Consider the following 22,533-nt stretch of genomic DNA (forward strand, 5'->3'; position numbering starts at 1 on the left):
GAGTGTCTGAGTGCAGAGTGCAGACACTGTCATCCATAAAGCACACTTGGCCATTTACAAGGACCTCTGTGGTCCATGAGGGCAGAACGAGTCTGTTCCAATCCCTCATGCATGTAAACTTCAATCAAGAACTGAGAGGTACCAATGGGATGGACAAGCATCAGTTGCTTATCAGATTTGGCAGGGTTCCTGAGCTTTCATATTTTCTCAACTTTAGAAATACTCTTTGAATATTAGTCCACCACTTTCATCTAACAGATGGGAAACTGAGCTCCTGAGAGGAGTACCTCTCCACCCTATCCTGTCCCAACTGGGTCATACATTCAATGAGGGGCAAAGTTTAGACTCATATTTCAACGTCTTTATTCCCAGAGAAGTGCTCTGTACATCCCAGAGGATGTAGACCAATGATGAATTTTTGGTAATTTGCCCTGCATCACAAAGATGTACAGGGCTGGAACAGGCTTCCCGGGAGAACAGACATGTGAAGGCAAGAGCAATGTAAATGTGGGAGACACCACACACGAGGACCACTTGGCCAGATGGTCACTCTGCAAAACTGCCAAATTAGCAGTGTTTTGGAGATCTGCGGCCCAACCCTGCCTGATACTCCCCAGGTTTCAAAGATTCTAGTAATTCCTCCCAATATCCTTCTGTACCTGGAGCAGGCACCAATAAACGTGTTAAGCCTCTTTTTTTTTCTCACTGATGGATTGCCCCTTAAGTATCATTCCATCAACAAGTTCTGATAAAATCACTTAGATCTTGAAGATTTCTGGACTCTCCTTCTTGAGATGACAATTTCTAAGAGGACAATTTCTGGAGGACCCACACTTTAGACAAGCTCCTCCCTACCCTATGTGACCAGCCAGGCTCTTCTGTCCATGGGGAGTCTCCAGGCCAGAATACTGGAGTGTGTTGCCATACCCTCCTCCAGATCTTCCAGACCCAGCAATCAAAACTGCATGTCCTGTGGCTCCTGCATTGGCAAACAAATTCTTTAACAGTGAGCTACCAGGGAAGCCCCATAAGCTATCCTAAGTGACCCTAATGTAGGTGTTTGCTAACATCATTTTCAGAAATAGTCATAAATTTAAGCAGCCCTTTTTAAAGAGGGAGAAACTGAGAGTTGGGAAGACGATGGGTCTTACTTGACCAGTAAGTGTACCCCAGACTCTCTTTAGAAACTCTTGGTACAAGTCAAAGCAAACAAGGAGTTTATTCAAAAGTGACATCCAAGATGTGTGCTGTGGGGCTCCCTTCTCAAGCCCTGTGCCCTCTTATCTTGCCCATCTTTTGGGGACCCCTTTTTTTCTTCACCCAGTCTTCTCCATGTCTTTCCTCTTCCTCTCCCGTCCCCGCTTCCTGCTTCCATTCTATTCACTTCCTTATCTCATCAGTTCCAATTATCTACCAATTCCTGCAAATAAAATTTCCCCAGGGACTTCCCTGGTGGTCCAATAGTTAAGATTCTGCCTTGCAATGCAGGGGACGCATACTCCATCCCTGGTCAGGGAGCTAAGACCCCACAAGCCACGAAGCAGCTAAGCCCACGCACTGCAGTGGCTGAAGCTCACGGGCTCCAGAGTGCTCCAGCCACAACTAGAGAGTCCAGGGGCCACAACCAATATCCTGCATGATGCAACTAAGACCCAGTGCAGCCAAATAAATCATTTTTTTAATTCCCCAAACTTGATAGTTTAAAACAAGCATTTTATTTTTTGTGGGGGAGGAAATGGGAAGGAATCAGCTGGGTGGTCCTCTCTTGGGGTCTTCATAGGGTTGAAGTTTGCTGGAGGCTCTGATGTGTTGGGAGCTCATTCATGTGGCTGGAGACTGCTGCTGCTCCTTAGGCAGAGCTTTTCTGGAGCTGTGGACCAGAGCACCTACAGGGGCCTCTTTAGCATGATCATCTCAGTGTAGTTGGTCCCCTCCCTCTCCGTGGCAGATGCATGAGCCCTTTCTAAGATGGAGCTACCCTCTATTAAGCCTCAAGCCTTAGGACCCCTCACTTGAACAGACCCCTTATAAGACTCTGAGAGTGGCCCAGGTAGTATTAGTATGCTCTGTATCATCTCTGAAAGCAAGATCTTCTAACCGATCAGCCTGCTTTCTCTTTCCACTCCATCTTTCCCTCTCCTCCTGTGTCCAGTGACATTTAAATGGCTGCCAGCACTTATGGCATCCAGCTAAAAGGAAGTTGAGTTGGGGAAGCAACTGAGTTTGGAATTAGTGGGATATATTTACATGTGTGCATGCTACGTAGCTTCAATCATGTCTGACTCTTTGCAACACTCTGGGCTGCAGCCCTCCAGGCTCCTCTGTCCATGGGATTCTCCAGACATGAATCCTGGAGTGGGTTGCCATGCCCTCCTCCAGGGGATCTTCCCAACCCAGGGATTGAATCTCCATCTCTTTTGTCTCTTGCATTGGCAGAATGGTTCTTTACCACTAGAGCCCCCTGGGAAGCCCCTACATTTAAGTAGTCATTCATGTATGTATGATACATCTATGTATTGTCTATCAGTTATTTCTGTTAGGTAGTTAGAATAGGAAAAAGGAGTCCAGAATGGCAGTGGCTAAAAGACAAGGAAGGGGAAAGTCCATGAAAATAGAACAAAGGAATGTCCGAGGACTGGAGTGAGGACCTCAGGTGGAACAAATAGCACTCCTGCTAACCCAGTTTACACAAGGCAGGCCCAGGGGGGCAGAAAAAAACATATAAAGAGGAGCCAAAGGGCCAGGCTCCTCACTCGCTCGCTCGCTCTCTCTCTCGCCCCTGTCTCGCTCTCTTCTCTTCACGTCTTTTGGGTCAGCATGCCTTCACGCCTCAAGGATGTATTTTCCTTTTATTTCTTTTCTAAATAAAACTGAGCTGTAACATGGTGCTGTGACATGGTCTGTCCGAGAGCTTTAATGTCCATCCCTTCAAATTTTTGTTGTGATGAGACAGAATTGGGGAAATTACACACTCCCATGACATTTCTATGTATCATAAGTTGCTGTCTTCTGTCTTGGTGCAAGAATGGTGCTAAGCAACATTCCTATCACCCACATGACACTAAGGAATGGGGCTAGAGTTTGTGTTGTAATAAAATATACCTAATGTACCTAGAAGGATGGGATAGTGGAGGAAAAACAAGATGTAAAATGTATGGAGCCAGAAAAACCATTCTGCAAAAAATTCTTCCAACTATCAGAAAAATAAATCTATAAAGAGGAAAAAATTAGTTCTTAAGGAAGCCTGTTCAGAGCAGGTGCTTTTTTTTTTTTAATTGGAGGATAATTACTTTACAATATTGAGTTAATTTGTTGCAGAAACCAGTATTCCAAGCACCACACTTGGAGAGTTGGAGAACTCAGGTTTATTACGCCGGTGGGCCCAGAAGAGTTAACACTCCAAGCTCTGAGCCCTGAACAAAGGGATTACAGATTTTTATAGACAGGTTGTAGTGGGCAACACTAGCTGTTAATAGGCTGGTTTAAACTAAGGGATTTCACGTACACAGGAACAGCAGTCAAGATGAGGAGGGGGTGCCTGACCTAGACAGGCATGATTAAGCAGGTTTGCAGGGGCTGGGCAATTGCAAACAGCAGGATAAGTGTGAGTGAGATAAACTCCAGTTCCTAGTATTGCAAGTCCCCGCTTCCCGAAACTATGTGACCTACATGATCTACAATTTGCAAGGGGCAAGCTGAGTTACAGAGGCAGAAGGAGAAAGAGGTTATGTTAAATTTTAACTTTTCCTCTTCAGTTTCTGCCATGTATCAACATGAATCGGTCACAGGTATACATATGTTCCTTCTCTCTTGAACCTCCCTCCCATATCCCATCCCAAGAATAGATGCTCTTTACTAGCAAGAATATACTTGATAATTCAATATGCACCATTTTAAATGCACCATGCATTTTCTTCTTTTTTGATGGAATTGTACAAAGAGAATTTATTAAAATTCCTGTATCTTTAGGGCACAAACCTGCAGGAGAACTACAACTATCACATATGGCTGTGTTATTTATGCATCCCCACCATAATCAAAATAGAAAAATAGTCATCTTTTGATCAGCCAGAGTAAATCAAAGACTGAATTATCTTTCCATAGACATTGACTTTTACAGAAATAATGTCCTACATTTTAAAAAATTGATAATTCATCTAAATGGATTTTGTGCAATTAGTAGTACTAGCTAGCTTTTTAAACTTTGCAATTGGTGCAATTTCCTTTCTCACTTGAAATAATATTCACTTTTAAATTTAATGTGCATTCCTTTTTAAAGGAACTTCTAAGCTTTAGTCCAGACAAAACCTGGACTTGCTCTGTTTCCATTCTTAAGCAAATTTATGGCAATTGCACCAGGACAAAAATATCACCAGCTGTCTACAGGATTTTCATACTCTTCTGTGCCTCTGTTGGTGTCACTGGGAGATCAAATGACATGTTCTCTGCAGAGGGAACAGATGTGAATTATTTAGCCACAGCCAACTCAGACCTCACAGAGCGCTTTATTGGGGGCAACTGGAGGTTTCCAAAAGATAAATGGGGGCCCTGAAAGTTGAAGAAATAGGGTCACATGCTGAGAAGGGTTCAAAGGGCGAAGGGCATTATGTTTGAAGAGTAGATGAGCTGGAGGAAAGGACGTCAGCAAATCATGGGCTCCTCAAGGGAACCTCCAAGGTCTTCGCAACTGAGATTCGACCTGTGGAAGCCAACATGGAACCTCTGTCAGGCACACCTGGAGAGATCCCTGGAATAAGAGCCAAATCCTGGAGGCTGTTCCAGCTTTCTTTATCCCAGCCAGCTGACTGACCCTGCAAGACAACAGGATGAAAAACAATGTCCTGGTGAGATGCTGGGGCCCTTCTCACCTTCAGGACCATAGCTTGCAATTAATGGAAGAAAGGAGATGGTGTCATTTTTATATCATTTCACAGGGAGAAAAAACAGAAGTGGAGTGTCTTCAGGGGCTCATAGAGTGATCATGTGTTCTGGTTTTTCCAATAGTCCCAGTTTATGCCTGTTGTTCCCAGTGTAATAATTAATGGCATCTCCTTTCACTCTTAAAAGTATCTTGGTTTGGTCAATAAAGCATGTGGTTGTCCTGGCTATAATCACCTTAAGAAAAGAAAAAGAATCAGTGGCCAGGTTTGATAGACGTTAAGGCTGGTGCATGGTGCTCAGCTCTGGGCCGGTTCACTGGGCCATCTTCTGACTTGATCTCAGCTACTCCACCACATCTGCTTACTCTGTCTGTATCCACCATTTATTTCATATTCACCCACATCCCTTTGACCACTGCTACCTTTCCCACCCTCTCTTTCCCAAAACATCCTCTACTTACCCTTCTGTGAGCTGCATTCTTACCTCTCAGTCGTAAGCCCCAAGACTGCCAGGCTTCTAAAATGGACCAGTCAACACCAGGCCTCCCAGGGTGGCCCAGGTTAGCATGGAGACTGGGACTTACTTCTCCGGGGGCAGATAGCACGGCAGACACCTTCAGATTGGAAGTTGTTATTATTCCCTTGGCAACCTCCATAGATAAATGAGGAGCAGATTTCTTTTTGCTCATCATACCACCAGCGCACAAAGAAGGCGTTGCAGGGGCCAGGAACCTTTGGCAAAGTGCACACATCTGCAGGGAGATTGAGGGGCAGAGCTGTTTGGATGTCTGCCTCCCTAAGGAACATTCCAAGCATGTGCAATGGCATGGGGTGGGAGGGCAGCGGAATGGAAAGGCATGAAAATTTTAGCGCATGGCACAGAACTCATCCTGTTTGGATGCTTCAGGAATGTTTACAGTAAAAAATCCTGAATGGAAGCATTTATTGAGCAACTGTTTTGTGCACAGTCCTAGGAGGTACAAATAGAGTTCTTTAGAACCTCATAGTCTGAAGCACGCTGAGCACACAGTTATTAAAGGGTCAGACACTGTTCTCAGTACTTGACATATATTAACACATAGTCTTATGAGGTAGATCCTCTTATCATCTTCATTTTTCAAATGAACAAACTGAGACTCAGAGAGGCTAAATCACTTCCCTAAGGTCACAGTATAGATGGTAAGGGATTTGAATGTAGATAGTCTGTTGCTTTTAACATTGAGACCAGATACTTTACCCTGACTGGCAAGGCCCTGCCTTGTCAGAGCTTTCTCTAACTACTCTAGCTTTATTGTTCTCCTCTCTCACCATACTCATGCTCTCCTCTGTTCTCTGGGTTTCCTAGCTTGCTGATGGTGTCTTCTCACACAGGGCCTATGCACATGCTGTTCCCTGTGCCAGAAATGTCTTCCCTTCCATTTTTCCTACCTTCTACCCATCTTTCAGATCCCTTTCCTGTCCCCTCTAGCTACACTGAGCAAGTGGAGCCCATCATGGGTGTCAGGGCCACTAGTAAATGTTTGTTAATGAATGAATAACCCTTGATGAACAAGGTCTTCTTTAGAGCTCAACGATATGAGCAGAGGGAAAAGAGTGTAGGAGATCAAAGACATCTAGGAGAGGCATCCAGAATTTCTACAGACAGAGAGGCCAGAAAAGAAGCTAGGAAATACAGATAATATACCTGTTTTTTATAGCTATCATGTCACCTGCCACCATGCTGGCATTTGATGAGACTTCAGTAGCTACTTAGCATCTCAGAGGATCACAAAATACTCCTTTCTTAGAAACAGGAAAACTAAGACCCTTAGAGGAAAAATTATATTACTCACATCACACACCTAAGTAGAGGCAGAAATGAGATAAAGCCCACATCTGTCAACACCCTCCCCAGCCCAGCATCAACAGGATCTGTGCCAAGTTGAAGATGCATCCAGTCTCTTGGTCAGAGACCAGCCATCAACAAACCAGGGGAGGAGTACGACAATGCCACAGCAGAAAGTGAGGGTAGGGGTGGGGGTGTCAGATAGCCCAGGGGACTGGTGAGTTACCTTTGCTGATATCTAAACATTTCTTTCCACAGCTAAACATGCAACATTTCATCTTCTTTGGGCAATCTCTGCTGTTCATACATAGGTCTCTTTCTTGTATTTCACATCTTACCCTGTTTCGGGGACACTGCCCTGAGGGACAAAAGGATATACTCGTCTGGAACCTTGAAGGGCCTGGGCCCCTCCCTTCCCAGGGCTAGGACACCATCACCAAAGAAGGGAAGCTCTTTTCACTTCACCTCTCACCTTCAGGGAGCTCAGAATTTTCCCAAAGATACCCCGACTCCCAACCACGTAACCGCTTAACATCTGATCTCTAAACCCATCATCTATAAGGTTCCAGGGACAGAGATGCTCGTTCCAGGACTATTCTGGTCACTTGGCCTTCCCGTATTTGGATGTTCCCTGGCTGGGGGCAGGGTAGGGTTGCAGCTCTCAGTGGTTGCGAACTCCCTTTCTGGAAGCAGGGCTTTTGAATTCTGTGTATCCCTCAGTGTGGCAGGAACTGTCCCTGAACCTTGATTTTCTTCATTTGCTGAGAGGGCTGTTTCGAGGATTCATGTGACAAACCTTGTAAAGCCATTGTCAAGCTGCCCGGGACATCTTCAGCATCCCCATCCAACATCCCCATCCTTCTCCTGCTCATCATTATAACCAGTAATGATTAAGTGTTTCCCGTGTCCCTGTTCTTTTCTCTTCAGTCCTCCTTACAGCTCTTCTGGGTAAGCTTTGTCAACATTCACATTTTGTAAAAAGGAGGTGCTGAAAACTTGCCAAGTTCACACGGCTACCAGGGAGTGGAACGTGATTTGGCCCAGCCATGTGTGGCTCCACTGCTGTCTAGGGGCTGCTTCTCTCTGCTGCTAATGGCAGAGGTCTTCATATGTCAGCATTCCAGGGAACTTTCAAAGACCTTTCTTTACCCCAAAGGCAAAGATCCCCTGTAGGCGCGGAGGTGGGGGTGGGGAGACTTTGGAAGGCTACAGTGAGAAGACTTAGAAGTTGATGAAGGTGGTGCTGGGGGATGGGGAGTGGCCTTTCTTATGGTGAATTTTCCCAAGTTCCCTTAGTCTGTTTCATCCAAACCCTTAGGAAAAAGCCCTCTCATAATGATGGTGGGAAGTCAGTTGCCACAGGGTCAGGTTCCTGCATTCACCAAGGACATCTTAAAGGGGCTAAAAGGAGGTCTCCCGATACAGTTCTTCTTTCTCCCCCAGGATCCCAGACAGAGGTGGGGGAACACATTTCTCATCAGCAAAATTCTTGTTCCTTCCTCCTAGCCAAGCTCCATTTCTCCACTAGAAAGACTGAGTCTTCAATTCTTGCTTTGATATTTACTTTCATACTTACTTAGAAAGAATGCCTCCACCAGCCCAGGTTCCTGGACACCCCCCAAGAGAATGAATAGTATCAGGATGGGCAAAGCTCCGAGGAACCCCATTTCAGGAGGGACTCGCCTGGCTGGCAGCACCGAAACCAGGAACTCCTGCTCCGCAGCTTCCGCTTCTGAACTTTGGCTGCCCCGGCCTAGCTTGACACTCCAGGAAACCACACATCACTGGGGCCAAGCCAGCCACACTCCCTCTTCTGGGGAACGACAAGCCCCGGAGGCCGTCAGTGGGACTAGCTGACTCCCACGTCAACCCTTGCGGGGAGGAGCTATTTGATGAGCAGCTCCCTCTTCTCATCTCACTGAGGCTCTCTGGCTTTCTGGTCAACCAGAGAGAAGAACAAAACTTGTCAGGGGCTTCTAGACCCCCTAGGCAGAAAGGCATATTTGATTTCAGGCTCTTCTGTTTTCCAGGGGGAGTTTGGAGATCACGAGGATCCCAGTTCTCTTGCCTCTTTCTAATCTTACTCTTCTCCTGACGTATCTATTTTGGTCTGCTTATTTCTCTCACACTGCTTTGTTTGTTTGTTTTTCCTTCTCTGAGCACCTTTCTTTTATACTGCCTATCTTTCTCTCTTTTTCTTTGCATTCCCCTCTGTCTGAGTCTCTTTCTCCCTGCCATTCATCTCTCTTCTGTCTTTCTCTTCCTTCTTTTTGGGCCACCCCTTTTCGTTGTGTGGGTGTGCTCAGTTGTTCATCCGATTCTTTGTGACCCCATGGACTGTAACCCGCCAGGCCCCTCTGTCCATGGGATTTTCCAGGCAAGAATCCTGGAGTGTGTTGCCATTTCCTTCTCCAGGGGATCTTCCTGACTCAAGGATTAAAGATCCCTGCATCTCCTACAATTGATGGGTGGATTCTTTACCACAGCACCACCTAATTGGATAGGCACCACTTTTCCTTAACCATTGTCAAAAAGTAAAGGTATTGTCATGAGTAGCATGTGGGGGAAGAAACACGCTGATCTGAGAATGAACCAAATCTTCTGAGAGTGCCTGTTAAAGTTGTGGTGCTTTGAAAGCAGGAGACGAGGTTATAGCTAACGGAGAGCTTCTATCACCTCTGAGTGTAACTTAGAATCAGTGATGCATGGAGTGGGGTGGAATAAATGTCAGTTATGACCTCATAGCTAGCTGCAGCAGTGGGGCCTGAAGAATGTTCTGTTGAACTTTCCAGTTGAAGGCTTGCAGCATCTGTAGTTCATATTCTTGGCTTGTCTCTGATTTTACCTGCAGCTGTAGGAGACAGTTTGTGTTCATTATTTTTTTTTAATCCATTTATTAAAACTGAGGTGGAATTCACATAACAAAATTAAGAATTTTAAAGTAACAGCGCAGTGGTTTGTCAGTACCTTCATAATATTGCACAACTTCCACCTTTATTAATTCCAAAATATTTTCATCACTCCCAAAGAAAACTTCATACCATTAGCACTCACTCTACACCCTCTCCAGCCTATTCCAGCAACCACTATTCTCTTTTTATCTTTTTTAATTTACCTGTTCTGGATAGTTCATGTAAATAGAATCTTATAGTATATGACCTTTTGTGTGACTTCTTCAGTTCAGTTCAGTTACTCAGTCATGTCCAATTCTTTGCGACCCCATGAGCCACAGCACGCCAGGCCTCCCTGTCCATCACCAACTCCCGGAGTCCACCCAAACCCATGTCCATCAAGTCGGTGATGCCATCCAACCATCTCATCCTCTGTTGTCCCCTTCTCCTCCTGCCCTCAATCTTTCCCAGCATCAAGGTCTTTTCAAATGAGTCAGCTCTTCACATGAGGTGGCCAAAATATAGGAGTTTCAGCTTCAGCATCAGTCCTTCCAATGAACACCCAGGACTGATCTCCTTGAGGATGGACTGATTGGATCTCCTTGCAGTCCAAGAGTCTTCTCCAACACCACAGTTCAAAAGCATCAATTCTTCAGTGCTCAGCTTTCTTTATAATCCAAATCTCACATCCATACATGACCACTGGAAAAACCATAGCCTTGACTAGATGGGCCTTTGTTGTCAAAGTAATGTCTCTGCTTTTCAGTATGCTATCTAGGTTGGTCATAACTTTCCTTCCAAGGAGTAAGCATCTTTTAATTTCGTGGCTGCAATCACCATCTGCAGTGATTTTGGAGACCAGAAAAACAAAGTCAGCCACTGTTTCCATTGTTTCCCCATCCATTTGCCATGAAGTGATGGGACCAGATGCCGTGATCTTAGTTTTCTGAATGTTGAGCTTTAAGCCAACTTTTTCACTCTCCTCTTTCACTTTCATCAAGAGGCTCTTTAGTTCTTCTTCACTTTCTGCCATAAGGGTGGTATCATCTGCATATCTCAGGTTATTGATATTTCTCCTGGCAATCTTGATTCCAGCTTGTGCTTCATCCAGCCCAGCATTTCTCATGATGTACTCTGCATATAAATTAAATAAGCAGGGTGACAAAATTCAGCCTTGATGTACTCCTTTTCCTATTTGGAACCAGTCTGTTTTTCCATGTCCAGTTCTAACTGTTGCTTCCTGACCTGCATACAGGTTTCTCAAGAGGTGGGTCAGGTGGTCTGATATTCCCAGCTCTTCCAGAATTTTCCAGTTTATTGTGATCCACAGAGTCAAAGGCTTTGGCATAGTCCATTAAGCAGAAATAGATGTTTCCCTGGAATTCTCTTGGTTTTTTGATGATCCAGCGGATGTTGGCAATTTGATCTCTGGTTCCTCTGCCTTTCCTAAAACCAGCTTGAACATCTGGAAGTTCATGGTTCACATATTGCTGAAGCCTGGCTTGGAGAATTTTAAGCATTACTTTACTAGCGTGTGAGATGAGTGCAATTGTGCGGTAGTTTGAGCATTCTTTGGCACTGCCTTTCTTAGGGATTGGAATGAAAACTGACCTTTTCCAGTCCTGTTGACCACTGTTGAGTTTTCCAAATTTGCTGCCATATTGAGTGCAGCACTTTCACAGCATCATTTTTCAGGATTTGAAATAGCTCAACTGGAATCCCATCACCTCCACTAGCTTTGTTTGTAGTGATGCTTCCTAAGGCTCAGTTGACTTCACATTCCAGGATGTCTGACTCTAGGTGAGTGATCACACCATCGTGATTATGTGGGTCGTGAAGACCTTTTTTGTATCATTCTTCTGTGTATTCTTGCCACCTCTTCTAAATATCTTCTGCTTCTGTTAGGTCCCTACCATTTCTGTCCATTATTGAGCCCATCTATGCATGAAGGTTCCCTTGGTATCTCTAATTTTCTTGAAGAGATCTCTAGTCTTTCTTATTCTATTGTTTTCCTCTATTTCTTTGCACTGATCGCTGAGGAAGGCTTTCTTATCTCTCCTTGCTATTCTTTGGAACTCTGCATTCAAATGGGTATATCTTTCCTTTTCTCCTTTGCCTTTCACTTCCCTTCTTTTCAAAGCTATTGGTAAGGCCTCCTCAGACAGCCATTTTGCTTTTTTGCATTTCTTTTTCTTGGGGATGGTCTTGATTCCTGTCTCCTGTACAATGTCATGAACCTTCATCAGGTACTCTGGCTATCAGATCTAGTCCCTTAAGTTATTTCTCACTTCCACTGTATAGTCAGTCATAAGGGATTTGATTTAGGTCATACGTGAAGGGTCTAGTGGTTTTCTCCACTTTCTTCAATTTCAGTCCAAATTTGGCAACAAGGAGTTCATAATCTGAGCCACAGTCAGCTCCCGGTCTTGTTTTTGCTGACTGTATAGAGCTTCTCCATCTTTGGTTGCAAAGAACATAATCAATCTAATCTCAGTGTCGACCATCTGGTGATGTCCATGTGTAGAGTCTTCTCTTGTGTTGTTGGAAGAGGGTGTTTGCTATGACCAGTGTGTTCTCTTGGCAGAACTCTATTAGCCTTTGCCCTGCTTCATTCTGTACTCCAAGGCCAAATTTGCCTGTTACTCCAGGTGTTTCTTGACTTCTTACTTTTGCACTCCAGTCCCCTATAATGAAAAGGACATCTTTTTTGGATGTTAGTTCTAGAAGATCTTGTAGGTCTTCGCAGAACTGTTCAACTTCAGCTTCTTCAGCATTACTGTTCAGGGCGTAGACTTGGATTATCGTGATATTGAATGGTTTGCCTTGGAAACAAACAGAGATCATTCTGTTGTTTTTGAGATTGCATCCAAGTACTGCATTTCGGACTCTTTTGTTGACTATGATGGCTACTCCGTTTCTTCTAAGGGATTCCTGCCCACAGTAGTAGATATAATGGTCATCTGACTTAAATTCACCCATTTCAGTCCATCTTAGTTCGCTAATTCCTAGAATGTAGATGTTTACTCTTGCCATCTCCTGTTTGACCACTTCCAATTTGCCTTGATTCATGGACCTAACATTCCAGGTTCCTATGCAATATTGCTCTCTACAGCATGGAACCTTCCTTCTTGCTTCTATCACCAGTCCCATCCAAAACTGGGTATTGTTTTTGCTTTGGCTGCATCCCTTCATTCTTTCTGGAGTTATTTCTCCACTGATCTCCAGTAGCATATTGGGCACCTACTGACCTGGGGAGTTCATCTTTCAGTGTCCTATCTTTTTGCCTTTTCATACTGTTCACGGGGTTCTCAGGACAAGAATACTGAAGTGATTTGCCATTCCTTTCTCAAGTGGACCACATGGAGGTCTGACAGACCTCTGCCAGACCTCTCCACCATGACCCGCCCATCTTGGGTGGCCCCACACAGCGTGGCTTAGTTTCATCGAGTTAGACAAGGCTGTGGTTCATGTGATCAGATTGGCTAGTTTTCTCTGATTGTGGTTTTAGTCTGTCTGCCCTCTGATGCCCTCTCTCAGTGCCTACCATCTTACTTGGGTTTCTCTTACCTTGGACATGGGGTATCTCTTCACCGCTGCTCCAGCAAAGCGCAGCCACTGCCCCGACCTTGGATGTGAGGTAGCTCCTCTCGGCCGCCGCCCCAGTGTGACTTCTTAGTGGAATGTTTTTGAGGTTCATCCACAGTGTAGCATGCATTTGTGCTTCATTCCTTTTTATGGCTGAATTTTGTTTTGTTTTGTTTTTGGCCACATCACACAGCACACGGGATCTCAGTTCCCAGACAAGGAATTGAACGCACATCCCCTGCAGTGGAAGTGCGGAGTCCCAACTACTGGGCGGCCGCGGAAGTTCCGAAGGCTGAATAACATCCGATGCACACCAATAGCTTCCCACTTCAAGTATCAGAATCTCTGCTTCTCTGCTCTGAGTTCTCTCTGACTTTCTAGGAACTTGGTCAGCTTGCATGCAGAAGAGTCTGGAAGAGTGAGGGATTTAACAACCAACATGCATCCAGTAGAGGATGAAAGTCAATGACTAAACACCTCAGCTTCCTCATGAATGAAGAAAATTCAGAGGCAGGTTTTACAAGGTTCTTTGAAAGATCCCTAGTGGGATTAAGCTGCATTTTTCCACCACGGTAACCAACACACAATCAACTCCTCTCTTCCTTGTATCACTTATCCCACTCCTCAACTTGTATTTCTTGAAAGATCCCAAATAAACTTATGTTCACCCATGCCCTTCTCCTAGAAAGGAGCAGCACCCAAGAGCCCTTGCCTTAAAAGGGTCATATGATGCTTTGGAAAAACAAAGGAGTAGTATAACAGTGTCCCTGGAATCCTCAACTCTCAAGGTTCTGATTATCTTCATTCCCTTTAATGATGTCACCAGAAACCTCAATGACCCTTTACTCCCTGCAAAGTGTGATATGCCAGTAGATGTAAATTATTCAGTCTCAGAGGCACAGGACTAAATAACGTGCTTTATTGGGAAAAATGAGAGCTTCACAGATATAAACAAGTGGTTCTAGAAGTTAGACATAAAGGTAAGAAGCATAGAGATGGGATCAAAAGAGAAAGATTATGTCTAAAAAGAGGCTGTGATGGAGAAAGAGGAGACAGGTGCCAGGATTCAGTTTAGGGAAGCTCTAAGGCCTTGGAAGACTGGAAGTGGAACAGTGGAAGCCAGCCTGGATCATGTGCAGGCACATGGACAGCGCTTGGTCATGAGCTGAATCCCGGCGGTGGTTGCAGTGTATTCTTTCGCATTCAGGAATTAGAGCCTGTTGAGAATGGAGGATAGGACCAGCTGAGCTTCTAGGACTCAGTTTATTTTCCAAACTAATCTTGAAGTTATGTCTGTACATCTTTTCACAGGAGACTAAAAGGAAGTGGGTTTCCCTGGAAAGCTCTGAATGGGATGTGGCCGGGAGTGGGTTGCTGGTGAAGAGTCGTGAGGGGAAATCGATGGCCTGGAAGGGGTGATTGGTCCATCTGTCCAGCACTAGGTGGGATGTCCTGTGATCTCGCTGAAGTTGGTCTCTGAGACCTCACCATGTCTGCATCCTCTCCCACTCCTAATACTTGCCAGCTTTGATCCACAACCACGCCCCCTCCCAACTTCAGTTTCCCAGCAAGCCATGGTCCCACCCTCTGCAAGGCTCATTCTCAGCTGCTGATCGGAGTTGGTCAGTTCTTGGTCTTCACCTGGTCTATCAAGGATGCAACTATCCTGGAATGGGCCAAGCAACACCCAGACTACCCCCTCAGAGTGGCCCTGGCAAGGATGAGAGCCTGGGGCCCCTGGGACTCACCCTTTGCGGAGCAGGCACTCTGGCATACAGCTTGGGATTGGAAGTTGTTATTGTTTCCTTTACAGCCACCATAGATGAAGCTGGAGCAAGTATTATTTGTCTTATCATACCACCAACGATGGAAAAGAGCCATGCAGGGGCCAGCTTCTTTGGGCATACTGCATATGTCTGCAGGGAGATGCCAGAGTTGAGATTTTAAAGTGCCCACACCAAAAAAAAAAAAAAAAAGCAGCTGTTATTGTCTCCCTAGTAACTAGCACAGATGAAAAACAGGCTCATTTTACCTTTCACACCTCAGGAGCCCGGTTCCATTGATGTATTTGCCCATTTGTAGAGCAGAGCAGAGCTGTTTGGCCATTTGCACCCCCAGGGAACATCAGGTCAGGTCCCCACCTTCCCTTCAGGTCACAGTGTCTCCCCTGTGAGTGAGGAGCCTCTGTTTTCAGGGCTGTGTGCTTAATTCGGGGCATGCATATTGACCTCCCACATTACCAGTCTTGTCCTTGACTTCAGTAAAACGAGGATGCAAAATCCCACCCTGCTCATCACTCGGGGCTGTCGTGAGGTGCAAATAAGACCACCCTCAAGGCCCGCTAAGTTGTGAGCTCCTTGATTGTATCTAAATGTGCAGCTTCTAGCATGGTGCCTGGCGAGCATCGGTGCTCAATAAATACGTTCTGAATGGATACGGGAGTGCCTCAAAAATGCCAAATAATAAGCCACTTATTCTGCCCTCCAAACTATGCCAAAGAAAGAGAATATGGGGTCAGGGTCAAGGGCAAGTCCATGCAGGGAATGCAAGGGGTAGTTTTTCTGATTGTCAAGCCCCTTTTTTCCCTGCAGTTAGCTTCTGTCCTGTTATGGGTTGAGTCCCCCTCCAATTCCAATTCATACATTGAAGACCTAGCCCTCAGCACCTCAGAAGGACCCTGTTTGGAAATAAAATTGGGGTCGATATGATTAGTTAAGATGAGGCCATACTGGGATGGGATGGGCCCCTAATCCAAAATGACTGGTGTCCCTTAAAAAGGACAAATTCTAATAGATAACTAGTAAAGACCCACTGTATAGCACAGGGAACTCTACTCAATATTTTGTAATGGCCTAGATGGGAAAAGAATCTTAAAAAGAGAGGATAAATGTATTACTGATTCACTTTATTGTACACCTGAAAGTAACATAACACTGTAAATTAACTATACTCCAATAAAAAAAATTTAACAATAAAAAGGGTAAATTCTGACACCAACACACACACACACACACACAGGTGGTGAACATGAAGATGAGAGCTCTCCATGGCGTGGAACACCAGAGATTGCCAGCAAACCACCAGAAGTTAGAGGAAGAGGTGTGAAACAGGTTCTTCCTTACCACTGACAAAGAATCACCCAACTTGCCAACACTTGACCCTGAACTTCTAGCCTGCAGAATGGTGAGACAATACATTTCTGCGGCTTAAGCCATCTTGTTGGTGGTACTTTGTTACAACAGTCCTAGCAAACTAACACAGGTCTGAACTAAACTATAAGTTCCCCAAGAGTCAATTCCCGCAGCTAAACAGTTAAGTCCTGTTGATTTTTACCTTCTCAAAGCTCACCTGTCTGCCCCTCTCCTTAAGTCTCAGGCTGTTGAGAGAGCCTCAAATTGATCTTCCAGCCTCTATCCTTGGCTCCTGCAATCAATCCTTCCTGCTGCCCACCAGAGAGAAGGACCTGACGGATCTGAGACCAAGCTAACTGTGTCATTCCACAGCTAAGACCTTGACTTCATGAGCAGGTCTTCCATGACCTATAGACACTTCATCATCTGGCTCCTGTGTGGTGCTCTGGCCTCCTCCCCTACCACAGTCCCCTTTTGAGCTTCAGGCTTCCACAATCTTCAACACCCACCCCCTACACCTTTCACTCCATATTCCCTCTGCCCCCCTTCCATTGTTCATTAATCACACTCTTATTCTTCCTTCAAAACCCTTCCCAGACATCAACTCCACTATGGCATCTTGAACTCCATCCTACACTCCACACCCCCATAGGTGCCTAAGTCGATCCTGCATTTTTCTACTGTGCTTCTGAGTCATGTGTGTGTGTGTCTGTCAGTTTTTTCATCTTCGGTCTCATCTATGAGGTTGTGAGCTTCTATGAGGTAGTGAGCAGAGACCATGTCTGATTTCATCTTGGAACCCCATTCTTAGCAGGTGGGCATGCACAGTGTAGGATTTTGCAAATGCTGAGGGTAAAACAAAATGTATCCTGACTGGAACTGAATAAGTCATTCCTTGAGCACCTACTACATGCTCAATGCTTAAAGAGACAAAAGTATGGCCTCTGTTATATAGGAGCTCCCAGTCATGAAGGCTTGAATAATGTGAGCTAACATGTATCACATGACTATTAGATGCCAGGCATTGCCCTAAGCATTTCACCTGCATAAACATATATGATCTTTCAAATAACCTTTAACATTAGTCTTTTTGCTATCTAGAAACTGAGTCATCACAAGGGGGAAAGTGGTTGATTTGCCCAAGATAAATAGGCTGGTGAGAACTGGAGCTAAGATTTGAACTCAGGAAGTCTGGATTCAGAATTCCTCAACTATAGGCAAATGAATAACCCCCGATCCTCCTGCCTGTCCAGTCTACTCCAGTGTCAAGGTCGTGTTTGCTTCACTTCGTACATGCCTTTCAAACACATCCGCCTCTTCCCCACCCTCTCAGCTACTTAGTCCAAGAAGCCACTTGTACTTTCATCTTGAAGTTCTTTAAGTCACTCCATTCCTGCCTCGTAGGCATAGTAAAAGCCATACAATGTGCCTGCCCACCTCAGTGAATTTCCATTGATCTTAAGATCAAGGTGAGACCCTCATCCAGGAAGAACCTACCTACCAAGATCCTTTTTTCCTTTCACCATGTTCATGCTCATGTACAAAGTCTTGATGGTGGGATGCCAGAGTCCATCAAGACTTTGTACATCTACATTGCCTGTGCCTGGAAAGCCCTTCCACCCACTTTTTCCCAAAATTTGCTACCCATCCTTCTGAATTCAACTCTAGTTTTACTTTCTCAGGGAAGGCTTCCTCCACCTCCTTATAATAGGTCAAATCCTATTATAGGTCTTAGAGACACTCAACAAACATTTCTTGAATGAATGAATAAAGTATCTTTGATAGTCTTAATAGATTCAACAGACATAGAAAACAAACTTATGGTCACCAAAAGGGAAAGGAAGGAGAAGGGATAAATTAGGAATTTGGGACTAAAAGATACATCCTACTATATATAAAATAGATAAACAACAAGGACCTACAGTATAGCACATATAGAACTATATTCAGCATCTTGTAATGATTAACAATGGAAAAGAAACTGAAAAGAATACATATATACATATATATATATATGAATCACTTTGTTGTACACCTGAAACATTGTAAGGAACTTTAACTTTTGTTCTTTTTTTTTTTTCAAAATTTAAACTTTTTATTTTGTATTGGAATACAGTTTATTAACAATGTTATGGTAGTTTCAAGTGAACAGCAAAGGGACCCTACATATAATGTAATACATATACATTATGTATTACATAATGCAATACATATGCATTACATTTTAATTTAAAAAAAAGAATCCTTGATAGTCTTTCTGGAGCTGAGGTAGATGAGCATGGAGTTAAGACTACATCAGCAAAGGATAGGCCCTCTGGTCTGGAGTGGTCAGCAAAGATTTCCTAATGTTAAAGTGGATTTGTATAGGCAGGCAGTGAATCTGGAGCAAAAAGCTATTTTTTTGTATTTTTAAGAAATACAAACATCTTAATTATCATTTGCAGCAACAATATTGATATATAGTGAACCAATAGTGGCCCCCTGGGGACTAAGAAAATCATAAGGGTAAAAAAAAATAATAAGAGTGGAAAGGAGCCAAGAGACTCTCCGGTTCAATCCCAACCTTATACCTAGATTTGGCTTGCAGAATCTGAGACCCAACAGGATGAAGATACTCCTTAATGTCAAACATCATACTGGGCGCAGTGATGTATCTAAATTTCAACTTTCCCAAGTCCAGCAGTCTTGCTCAGAGACCAGCCCTTAGTGAACCAGGGACAAGGCCAGCCCAGAGAAGAAAGGGAGGATATGAGTAGAGGGGTTCGTTATTGAGGCTCTCAGTATTTATTTACCTTGTTGGAGGTTTAAGCATTTTCTTCCGCAGCTGAAGAAGCAACACTTCTCATGCTTCAGGCACTTTTTGTTCTTCGAACATTCATCCCTTTCTTTGAATTGACAATTACCCTGGATTCTGGGGCATCTCTCTGAAAGAAAGTGAAAGTGAAGTCGCTCAGTCGCTCAGTCGTGTCCGACTCTTTGAGGACCCCGTGGACTGTAGTCCACCAGGCTCCGCCGTCCAGGGCGGCATCTCTCTAGCGAAGGACTAACAACCATGAGTCTGAGTCACAGTGCCCTCGCTTCTCCAGACCCAAGGCAATCCTGGGGAGTCAGGGGAGTTTGCTTTCACTTTGCTCATCCCTAGGAGTCCTTTTCCTGGGGGTCTTTCATTCATTTCCCAGCGCTGCCTGCACTAACCTCTCTCCTGACCACCCCCCACTCTCTGCCTTCTTTCCCCTAGCCCCAACCCCTAAGGCAAGCTTTCTCAACCTAGGCACTGGAGGCATTTGGGCTAGATAATTATTTGATGGGTAGAGGAGGGTTGTCCTGGGCATTGTAGGACGTCTAGCAGCATCCCTGGCCTCTACTCACTAGATTGCCGGTAGCACTCCCTGGTTGGGACAACCAAAAAAGTCTCTAGACATTGTCAATATTCCCTGGAAGGCAAAATCGCCCATTGAAAGCCACTGGTCTAAGCCAATCTAGTCGCTTTGGGCTGGTTGAGAAAACAGTGTTTGGGAGTTCCTCTGGGGGGAGCTATTGTGCAGCAATATTGTTCACCCTGGCAGTCAGACTGGGTTTTTTAATTCTCATTCTTGGTTTACCACTTTCTCTGAACTTTGGTTTCCTCATTTATAAAATCCTTTTAGCCTTACAGAGAGGTGAGGAAGAAGTAAGGTAAAGTGTGTAAAGCTATAATCATGGTCACAGATGCCCAGTAATATCAACATTGGTTAAGTTAAACATAAGCCTAGCACTCTTTCAGCTACTTTAAAGGCGTTATCTCATATAATCCCCAGAATTGTTCTATGAAGCTAATTCTATTAATATCCCCCATTTTGCAAATGAGGAAACTGAAGCACAGGGAATCTAAGCAGAATTTGTACCCACCAAGTCTGACTCCAGATCCCTCTCTTTAAATCCCTACTTTCAGAAGGTTCAGTAAATGGTAGCAATTATCAATATTACTCTATTTGTCATTATCCAGTCGCTCAGTTGTGTCTGACTCTTTGCAACCCCATGGACTGCAGCACGCCAGGCATGGAGTATTACTGTCTTAAATTCAAAGGAACTTCCAGATAGTATCCTTCAGCCCAAAGTCAAGGAATCCCTGGGAAGGTGGGAACACTTTCTTGAACTACATTTGAAAAAATCAGGAGTTAATAGAGGTAGCATTTCAAGAAAGGGGGCTATTTTTGTCATGGGGTGAGAGAAAAGCCTCTTAGGCATCCCAGATCCTTATAACCCCTCCCCTAAATGCTAGATTTTGTGATGCCCACCCCACCACACCAGCCCCACTCAGAAAGACCTTCCATTTCAAAGGGGCTGAAAATACCCAGGTCTGGATTCTTGCATTTACTGAAGAGATCTTTCATAGAAAAGAAAAAGGGAAGAAATGACCCAAATATCTCCCTTATCCCTAACCCAGGCCCAGGACTAAGGTGGTGGAAAGCTTGTTTCTTCCTCCCAACCATATTCTTTCCCTCCAGGGCAAGGGCTGAGGCCCCAGTACTTACGGGGAAAGAACCAGTCAGTGAGAGCAGGTCCCTGGACATTCACTAGAAGGAGGGATAGCACCAAGATGCTCAAAAGTCCAGAAGACTCCATTCTGAAGGAAAGCTGTCCTGCTGGTGGTTCCAGATCGTAAAAATGTCTGGCTGCCTTTGTCCAGCCTGATCTTTCAGTGGTCAGTATCTTGGATACTTGAGAACTGGAGTCAAGCCAACCACCTCCTTTCCTGATGGGAACACTGGGTTCCTGAGGTCATCAACGTGACTAGCTGGCATCCACATCCCACAGTCCTGGGCAAGGGTCTCTTATTGTGTGGCTCTTGATCATTAGCCCCCTCAGCTGAGGTGGGTCTTCTGGTCAACCAGGGCAAGTAGGCAAAGCTGCTCTCACTTTCCAGGCTAGCTTTGGAGTGAATGCCACCATCGGAGGTCTTCATCTTGATAACTTTGAGAGATGTTGTAGGAGGACCTCATTCTCTATTCATTTTCCATTGTAACTGGCACACCCCGTCTTGTTTTGTTTGATCCATGTGCGTCTATTGAGCTCTTAGTATCTCTGTTTCTGTGGGTCTCCTATGGTCCCTATGTTTCTCTGTCTCCCTCTCCCACACTGGCCTCCCATCCTCCTTTATCTCTTTGGCTCGCTCCACTCAAACTCCTTGACTAAGACCACAGAGTAAAGATGTTGCCCCAGAGTGATGTGGGGAGGAGGAAGCAGGCTGATAGCAGGGTTTGCAGATAACGTTCGCCAAGATTGCATTGTCCTGAGAGCAGGAGGGAAGGTCAGGAAGGTCGGAGCTTGTACAGAGCATCTACCATCTGGTGCAAACTCCCTGTTTTCTGATGGGTAACTGTGAAGGGAAGAGACCTGACTGAGAGACCACAACTCAGTAAAGGTCAGTAACACAGCAGAGTTTCTGGTTTCTAACTAACTAACGGAGGGGCTGTGGGAGAGAGAGAGAGAGGGTACTGTAGGACTTGTCAGCTTTCCTTCAGCTACAGAACCCAGAACCCCAGCCCGTCAATCAGTCCTGGTAGAGGGAGAGACAAATGTCACCAGTAGGGTCCCTGGTTTCTTCCCTAAGTAGATGTTGCACATTTGGGCAAAGCTTTATTGTCCAACTGTCTTACCTGCTGCAGAAGCTAGACAAAAACCAACATTATTATCAGTGACTGACTCTATAGACACAAAATCTAGGATCACAACAAAATCCCTATGGAATCTATCATGTGGGTCTGAGCCTACTGATACTGATGTTCTTGGCCAGGACTGCCTGAGGCACTCAGACAACCTGTATTTACTGTTGGAGAGCCCCAGAGACAGTCCTTCCGTCATCACCAGGGCCGAGGTTGGGTCTGGACCAACCTTTGTAGTTCTTTGGGTGGTTGCAGGACACATCTCTGCAAAATCCTCAGGGAATTGTTAAAGGGAAAAACCACGGGCCACAAATGGCATCTTTTATGCTCATGTCTATGATACCAAGCCTAGATTTAATACATAACCTAACTGCAGTTTGACCTTCACCAGAAATGTAGTATTAATCAGTCTGGAATTCCCAGGTCAGCACCAATGAGGCAATCTGTCACGTGGGCCGTCTCCATGCGTCCCACTCCCCAAGAACAGGCAATCTGTGTGATAAGGACCCTTGATTCTCTTTCCTCCAAAAGCACATCCAGGTCTAAAAGTAATCTTTTCTTTTCTTTTGCTTATAG

General features: G+C 44.8%; 1 protein-coding gene across 1 annotated transcript; it reads right to left on the reverse strand.

Moving 5' to 3' along the window:
- Positions 1 to 4,489: 4,489 nt before the first annotated feature.
- Positions 4,490 to 21,233, reverse strand: LOC110139252 (eppin). Its single transcript, XM_020896879.2, has 6 exons — positions 20,827 to 21,233; positions 19,105 to 19,236; positions 14,930 to 15,097; positions 6,932 to 7,063; positions 5,465 to 5,632; positions 4,490 to 4,699 (listed from the first exon to the last, which is right to left on the reverse strand). Exons 1-6 carry the CDS (start codon positions 20,915 to 20,917, stop codon positions 4,650 to 4,652), a joined length of 741 nt encoding a protein of 246 aa, XP_020752538.1. The 5' UTR covers positions 20,918 to 21,233; the 3' UTR covers positions 4,490 to 4,649.
- Positions 21,234 to 22,533: the final 1,300 nt, after the last annotated feature.

The sequence above is a fragment of the Odocoileus virginianus genome, chromosome 9 (assembly GCF_023699985.2).
Source record: "Odocoileus virginianus isolate 20LAN1187 ecotype Illinois chromosome 9, Ovbor_1.2, whole genome shotgun sequence".
NCBI classification, from domain to species: domain Eukaryota; kingdom Metazoa; phylum Chordata; class Mammalia; order Artiodactyla; family Cervidae; genus Odocoileus; species Odocoileus virginianus.

Excerpts from the sequence above, each read along its gene's own strand:
- LOC110139252 (XM_020896879.2), bottom strand. The coding sequence starts at position 20,917 with ATGGAGTCTTCTGGACTTTTGAGCATCTTGGTGCTATCCCTCCTTCTA. Across the intron at positions 19,237-20,826 it reads CACTGACTGGTTCTTTCCCC|AGAGATGCCCCAGAATCCAG; the intron begins GTAAGTACTGGG and ends ACTTTCTTTCAG. Across the intron at positions 15,098-19,104 it reads ATGCTTAAACCTCCAACAAG|ACATATGCAGTATGCCCAAA; the intron begins GTAAATAAATAC and ends ATCTCCCTGCAG.